We start from the raw sequence: 7,665 nt of genomic DNA, 5'->3' as shown, positions 1-7,665 counted from the left end.
AAGTACCATTACGTTTGTCAAGAAGTGGAAAACAAAGAGATCATAGTGGAATACGTACCGTCAGCAGACCAAAAGGCTGACGTCCTCACAAAGTTGCTATCTGGAGTTAAGCACGGAGTAGCTATGAAGCAACTTGGGCTCATGTGAAATGTATGTCGATCTTCTTGTTGATTGACAACGGAACTGTTGAGAAGGGGGAGTATTGAGTGCACGGTCCCCTTTCCTGCATGAGGCATCTGAACGGTCAGAATAGCGCACAGGCCTCCTCTCTATGCATGTATATAAGTCTCTTCCAGTTCCTTCAGTCAAGCCCCCACTCGCTATGAATTCGATCTCTTCTCACAACAGAAGCCGGTAGCGATCGCGCAGATCAGCCTTCTCTCCTGACTGCGAGCATAGACCTTAGACGCTAAATTGAGCCGCTTGCCGAAGAAAAGACTGCTGCAGGACAACAGCGAGTGATGCACCACGTCGCTTTGCGCCGGCTCTGAGCTTCGAAGTATGAATGGCTGCTGGAGCTGCTGATGTGATCGGAACGACCCGAATTTTTGGAAAGCCGTGCATGGCCGTAGAGCACATCTGTCGCAAGAGACTTTCGCTTGCAGCAGCTGAGCAAGAGGGGCATCATGGCAAGTGCGAGCGTCGACTCGAGCTGCTGTGCCTCAAAATTGATACGTGACAACGTCAGAGTCATGACTCTGCCTCGCCGATTGTTCCAGGACAGTCTATAGTCTCCCACTCACAGACAGATCTCTGCTTGCAAGGCTCCACTCGTCCTAGTGTCCGAAATTCGCTCAGGCCGCCTCGGCAGTCCAAGCCCGACGTTGAAGGTTGCTTATGTGGCTACTAGCTGCTTGCCTTGAAAATGCCTTGCGCCGCGCAGCCTTGTCTCGAGCGCGCCGGATTTTAAGCGGAGGAAAGAATTCCTCCTGACTTTCCGCCCGACCGCGCACCTTTCTCGCTACGTTGGCACGCTCTACGGGAACTACAAGCCTCCGCGCCACACGTGAACGAAAGTTGCAGAATTTGCGAGAGCGAATCTGTGCTTTTGTCGTTTGCCGTTGTTCGCCGATGCCTCGTGTGGAGAGTGACTGAGGAGAAAACAAAAGCCAGCACAGTGCGGTCGATCTTCGCAACGATGACGATGATCGTTTGCTGTAGAAGGGAGACGCGGAACCGCACCACGACTTGGCGCCGTGGCTGGCCAAGGATAAGACGAGCAGCATGGACTCCGATTGGCTTGGAAAATGGCCGTCAAAGGTCCGCTGGGCTTGTTTCCGCCGCAAGATGGCGCTGTCGCTTGCGAATACAGTGGCAACCTCGACCCTATCAGACCGGACAGGAAGGAGAGCTCTGCATCAGCACATGATCCCACCGACCAGCCACTCCGCGAACCTCTCCTTCGCTCGATCCATTCGACGGGGGGAACCTAGTGCCGATCGCAGCTAGTCTCTGCTCTTATACTGGCTCTCTGAGGCTGCCTCCTAGCCTTCCATGCGGCCTGCCCTACAAGCCGTGCAGCTAGCCCTGCCGCCTTGAGCGACACTCACTTCGTTTGTTCCCGTAGCGCCTCGCGCTTCCAGCGTTCCACGCCCTGGCATCCCTTGCAAAGTCGTTCTGTCGCAGCCCTCTCCAAGCACCCTCTCTTTGCCAGGACAAAGTTGTTCGTCGGGCCTTTGGACGAGCATGTCACCGACTCAAACGACTGTGGATGTTGCGCGCCGGTCCGAGTCGCTTCAGCTGCCACGTGGTTGACATCGTCGGCAAGTGTGAGCGTCGCAGATTCGTGAGACAGTGACTGTTGACGCCCAGTCATTTGACGACCGGAGAGCTTCGCTCGCAAGAGCACCAGGGAGAGCCAAAGTAGTGAGCTCCGCAGGGAAAGCAACGCCGCTCGCCTTGGAAGCAGCTACGTCTGAAGCGCCGTGGCGTCAGGCACAGCAGTATGCTACCCCTGCAAGGGATGAACCGACGGAGGAAACCGCCAGAAGTGTAGACTGAGAGCAAAAGAAGTAAAGCATCTGAGCTCTGAAGCGTCGTTACTCAGCGCGGCACCGGAAACGCAGTGTCAGCACCAAGTCCAAGAGGTCGCGATGAGCCGCGGTCAGGCATCAGGCACGAAGCTAGGTCAAACGACTAACTCGCGCGCATTGATCCTCAACTTTGCCGACTGTATGCTGCGCGGCAAGGCATGCTGTGGTCTGCTCTTCGAGTCGGGATAGTCAGCTGGTGGAAGACAGTTGAGCGCTGATTCGCCAGACAAAACTGTGGTCAGCAGGCTGTGCTTTGACATGACGCCACGCTCAAAGCTGACGCGCGATTGTACGTGCAAGCGAGAACGTACCGTATCACTGGAAGCAGGATGGAGCGCAATAAGCATGCAGCAACCAACGAAGTGAGTGCCAGGGCGGCTCTTCTCTAGGTTCGTGTCGAGAAGCCTCTTTCAGAGAGGGCTTGCAGCGGGCTGTCGATGTGGGGAATTCTTAAGGGGAGACGCACGGGTGGCGATAGAGCGGCTTTGGGTCCAGCGCATATAGTGTGATCATAGAGCTCGCCAGAGCGACCTTTCGATGAGGCAACCTTTAGCGCAGCGGTCGGAGTCTGCTGTCGTCGCGTCGAGCAAGCGTGTGCAGACTGGGTGAGCAGCGCTGGGCTGCGAGCCTTGGCCGGCTCAGTGTACGAGAAAGAGTATGTGGGGTTGAAGGCTAAGCATGCTAGGCGCAGTTGAAGAAGCGACTCTTATTTTACGACAAGGTACTGGGCGTACGGAGGATGCGAACGAGCCCCGATGGGCGCCAGGCAACGCCTATCGTGAGCGTCTCGGGGAGCGAGGACGCAGCATGATTCCTAGCCAGAAGTGATGCTTCCTGTGTGTCGGACTTCAAATTGTGAGATCCAAGTCCTGCTTGCTCCCTTGTCGGGAGCTATGGGGTGCAATCACCATCCACCAGCAAGCCTGTCCATGCTGCATCAACCGCCAAGTGCTTCTCCAGTCCAACTTACAGCTTTATTGACTATCTCGCCAGCTCTTTTGGTTGGAAGAACCACTCCTCTGATGCTGCTTCTCGACTCCCCTCGTGATTGTCTAGCTTTTCTGACGACATTCTCTTGATCCGACCCTCCTGAGTGGGTGGCGTTTACTCGCACAGTCCGTGTTCTAGACACCGGATGCGAGCTGGCATGCACCATTTGTGATGCCTTCTGCTCCATACTCTGCGCTTGTGGAGCCGAGCAGCCTTTCGGCGCTTGCTAGCAATCTCTTCTTCACCATGGGCACTCGACAGCTGGTCTGTGCTTTGGTCGCGGAAGCGTGCCGTTGGATCGTAGGACGGGCAAGAGCAAGCGCCCAAGATCGAGTGTGCAGGCTCAGCGGCCGTGTGAGGCCCGATTTGGCTTTCACGGAGGGCAGCGTGAGCGCATGATCTTTAATTGGGCAAGGTCAGACGATGAAGTGGTGAAGTGAGGGGCTACTGGTGGTGCCGCGTCCAGCGAGCTTTGCGACTCGGAGGGCGGCCACGGCCCTAGTCCAGTGGTGGCAAGCGCGCTACATTCTTGCGACAGAGTGAAATGCAAAGCATGATCTCTAAGAGTGGATTCGAAAGCGTCCATGGAGGCTGCGCTGATGGTGATGGGTGGCAGTAAGGGTGCTGCGCCTGAAGCGGCGGCTACCAGCCCTGCCTCGTGACGAAAGGAAGGTGAACAGCCGCGCGAGCGCTACGGTGAGCGAGAGTATGGGATGAAGCGTGTTGTTGAGCAGTGCAGAGAACGCCGACGAAAGGCTGACCGGCGAGCAGGGGCTGGTGTCCATCGTCTTCCAGGCGCCTCGCTCGACTCTTGACGTGATCATCGTTGCGGATCTGCGCTGTTCCTTTACATGGCGCGATGCTCGGGCGCGATTGCTTAGACTGGCAGCCTGGTCGATCGCAAAGTATACTCCGCATGTTGTTCCCGATTTTAGCTTGAGTCATTACTAGCGAATGGGAGAGCATGCAAAGATAGGAGCGGGGACTTACTGCGTGTGGAGAAGAGCACTGGGTTTCCGGATGAGTGGAGACAAAGGAGGTCGCTCGACTTGGTCAATGACCATCTTGCACTCGGTGGCGGTGATTATGGTCTTAGTGAATGAATACCTCGCACTTCCTTGGCTGTTGCAGAATGTGCAAATTGTCCTTCCTCGCACGATTCCGGATGCGTTCATCTCTCTCTTTCTCTTGTCCTCCAGGTGGGTGACGCTGGCGTGAGCTAGTAAGCGAGATTGCTGGTATTGTGATCGGAATAGCACCTGCGGCAGGCTGTTTGACAGGCGAAAAGAATCGGAATGATGTCCGTCCGCGTACTTGTGACTGCTGCACATCTTAGGACAAAAAAGGGTTGAGATGATCATGTTGTGATTGCGTCAAGTGATGATCAATCGAGAGTGGATGTACATGCGGGTGAGCTGGCGCGGCGAGTGACAAAAAGAGGATCTTCAGATATTCGCACTGTGTGTTCCTGTGGTGGTAGTCTTTAGACCATGGTTGGATTTCGCTGGTCAGGAATCGAACGCGGTGTCAGATATACGGTCCTTCTCTTGCAGCCAGCGCACGCGTCTGCTTCAATGGGCGTACAGACGCGTGCGCCAGATGCACTCGGGTTGTTGTGTGGGTGGCTGTGCACCCGTTAAAATCACAATTTTTTCACATCACATCACGTGATTGCGCTAAATCCGGAGATAAGGTAGCGCGCCGGCCGGCCAACTCGGCAATTTTTCAAGTCAAAATTTTGACCGCCGCGATCCCTTAAGGGATCGCGGCGGATATGCATCGGATTTAAGCGCGGCATCAGAAATAGAGCCGCGCAGGAAGAGGAGCGAGTGCGCTGGACGAGGCGATCCATGACACGCTGCACATCACAGCCAGCTTGCTTCTCTAGACGCCAGCACCTCATCATCGCCACCAACTGCGCGTTGACGAAGGCTGAATGCTCGCTACATGTATCACGCTTGCAACTCCACTAGCTTTCCTTAGTCCATTTGATGGCTGCGAGGTGCCACGCAAAAGCCTCGCGACTTTCACCTAGCACACGCCTAGTTCCAGACGCCGCATCCAGCTGTTCGGACCCAGCAGAGCTGCCGTAGCATCCGCAGCGAAGCTTTCTCGAGTCGTGATATTTTACTGTGCTGAGCAGGCGCGTTAAGGATGTCAGCTCTACATGGCACCCTCGGCTACCTGGCAAATTTCCATCACGAAACCGCTTTTGGCTGCTGCATCTCTTCTGCCCAGCATACAGCATCTCCATCTTCCCAACTGGCAACGCGCGGCCACAAAGCGACACTTCCTCAATTCGCGCCGAGCACGCACTTCACCTTCGCCTGAGCCGAGCAATTAAAGTGCACTTGCTTTTCACTCATCCGGCTTATTGCTTCGAAAGCCACACGTCCAGGTGGCCATTTGCAATCGCTGGCGCAAGACGGAGGGGGGCACACGAGGCGCTCTGCTCAACGAATGCACTAGCGTCAGCAGTCCAGCAGAGGTAATTGATGCGATGTTCAAGGCCGTGCGCAGGGCGAACCTTCCCTCAAAGGCAAATCAGAAGGGAGTCAGCAATCAGCGTGATCACTTCCTAATGGAGTTTAAATCGTGAGGGTCGAGAGACGCTCGAACAGGAAGCGAGACGCGAACCTCGACACTTGCATGCCCCACGGTGTCATACGGGACTGCATCGAAGCTTCAAAGACGCTTCGATCAGGTTTTCGATGATGCCTGTTTCAGGGTGAGTCAGAGTCGGGCGTAGCGAACGAGTGTGTAGTCGGAGGAGGCTGGGCCGAAGAAGCGACCCCAGCGGCTCGAAGGTAGCGACAAGCTGGAATAAGAGCGCACAGTCAGATGCAATCTTTGGACGGTTTCCTGGCCGAGCCGCTTTGGCCACTTCGCCATCTCGTTCACAGGACAACGCCTGCATCGTGCTTGCAGTTGTGACTCGCTGCTTTCGCCTTGCCTCGCTGACCTCGCTGACCTCGCTGCCCTCCTCCCACGCCTAGCAACACTCATATACCTCGTAACGAATAGCTCGCGACGGCCATTGAAGCAGGCTCTCACAGCACTATAGCTCCAGCCGCTCTCAGACCACGCAGCAATAGACACCCGCTTGAGACGATCTCTGTCGTACAGTGACGGGCACTCTTCGACGTCTTCGGGTCTCAGGTGACTTGGTCAGGTCTTCTTCGCGCGTCAGACTCCTCACTTCCAACTCCGGACTCTGAATGGGCAGAACGCTGCTTTCCACGTCATCAGTCACCGTTCAAGGCCTACAAATACTCAACGTAGTCTCTTGTCCGACAAGAGCTGGGACTCGGAGGAGCCGTTGCATCGCACTAAGCGGGGTTCTTTGTCTTCTATCTCACCTCGACTGGCCAAGTACAGCTGCTCTCAAAATCTAATAAGGGAGCAGCTAATATCGGAGTGGGGGAGTATGCTACATGTCTTGAATGCTTAAGTCTGCCCACGATACTTGGCAAAACCGCAAGCAGCTTGGGGATCAGCCCTCCCACTCGACCAAGTTTCTCGACTCCTAGTCGAAAAGGATCGATATCTGTCATTCGAGTCGGCGAGGTCGCGACTTGACCAGCCAAGGCCCTGCCGTATGCCGTGAAGCCTCGAATGCTCAGGGAGGGACGTGATTCATCACGTTTGCTGCTCTTGAAGGTGCCTCTCATCCAGCGGCAGCGGCCTTGACCTTTGTGCCTTCAGTAAGCAGAGACGAGCGCCACGTTCCCTTGATCATCGACGCAAGATGTGGCACCAGAAGCCTTCACCTTCGAGGCCCTCCCTGAAGAGCAGCGCCTTCCAGTATTGTTGGCCGATGCTCGAATAGCGAGCTCTTGATGCGAGGAGAAACTCTATCCTGCCGTCACCGCAATGGTTTCTGCTGCGCACAGAGCTCGGGATCGCCTTCCCACCATCTATTTCCATCTCTTGCGAGGCGTCGGCTTCGCTGCCTGTGTCCGAGTCACGACGCAGCGCAAGCCGCTCGCTTCAAGACGCCGCCTCGCCTCAGCGGACAACACTTTCGGCGAGAGCTGCTTCCAAGTGATAGCGTACAAATCGCCGCCGCGCCAAAGTTCGACGCTGAGCTGTCCATGTATCAGGGCACATGGCTCATCGCTCTATCACTGCCTGATCCGGCCCCAAGACTCGGGTGCTGCGTTCCAACGGTCACGAAGGACGTTGAATCGCCGCTTAGATAAACTGCCAGGGCGCTCGGGTGGCCGCGTCAGACCGACAGCATGCTTCGTGCTTGTGCCCATAGATCGCTCTCGCCCTCTGGTAGCGTCTTCTCATGGGCACATGAAAGCTGCTCCTCGACTTGGAGCACCTGTAATCACCTCCATCACCTCGCGGGACGTCCCTGCGCAAGTCCGAGCTTGACGCACCGCTCGCGTGTCGTATTTTTCTAGAGCTTTGGTAGGGGTCGACAGCTTCGAGCGGCCTCTCGCTTCTGACGTGGATCTCGAGGGCCGATTCATCGGACTCTTGGACGCCCACGGAGTCCCTCAGCGTAGCTTCGGTAACGTTAACGACGATCGGCCCACCACACCCTCTGCAGGTCGATTCACTGGGTATCTCGCACTCGTCTGCTCGTTGAAGGCTGCTAAGGCCGCCCACGAGCCGATTGGGTCAACCTGCG

At 56.1% G+C, this 7,665-nt stretch overlaps 2 protein-coding genes across 2 annotated transcripts; both read right to left on the bottom strand.

The window, feature by feature from the left end:
* Positions 1-425: 425 nt before the first annotated feature.
* IE81DRAFT_73512 (hypothetical protein) lies at positions 426-1,362 on the bottom strand. Its single transcript, XM_025517586.1, has 2 exons — positions 744-1,362; positions 426-652 (listed from the first exon to the last, which is right to left on the bottom strand). Exon 1 carries the CDS (start codon positions 1,224-1,226, stop codon positions 795-797), a length of 432 nt encoding a protein of 143 aa, XP_025370819.1. The 5' UTR covers positions 1,227-1,362; the 3' UTR covers positions 426-652; positions 744-794.
* Positions 1,363-3,437: 2,075 nt separating this feature from the next.
* On the bottom strand, positions 3,438-4,616 carry IE81DRAFT_73536 (hypothetical protein). Its single transcript, XM_025517587.1, has 2 exons — positions 4,014-4,616; positions 3,438-3,933 (listed from the first exon to the last, which is right to left on the bottom strand). The coding sequence occupies exons 1-2, from the start codon at positions 4,382-4,384 to the stop codon at positions 3,666-3,668; spliced, it is 639 nt and encodes a 212-aa protein (XP_025370818.1). The 5' UTR covers positions 4,385-4,616; the 3' UTR covers positions 3,438-3,665.
* Positions 4,617-7,665: the final 3,049 nt, after the last annotated feature.

This window comes from Ceraceosorus guamensis, assembly GCF_003144195.1.
Source record: "Ceraceosorus guamensis strain MCA 4658 unplaced genomic scaffold IE81scaffold_18, whole genome shotgun sequence".
In the NCBI taxonomy this organism is placed as follows: domain Eukaryota; kingdom Fungi; phylum Basidiomycota; class Exobasidiomycetes; order Ceraceosorales; family Ceraceosoraceae; genus Ceraceosorus; species Ceraceosorus guamensis.
Note: the sequence above shows the minus strand (reverse complement) of the source record. Positions and strands in the feature narration are given on the sequence as shown.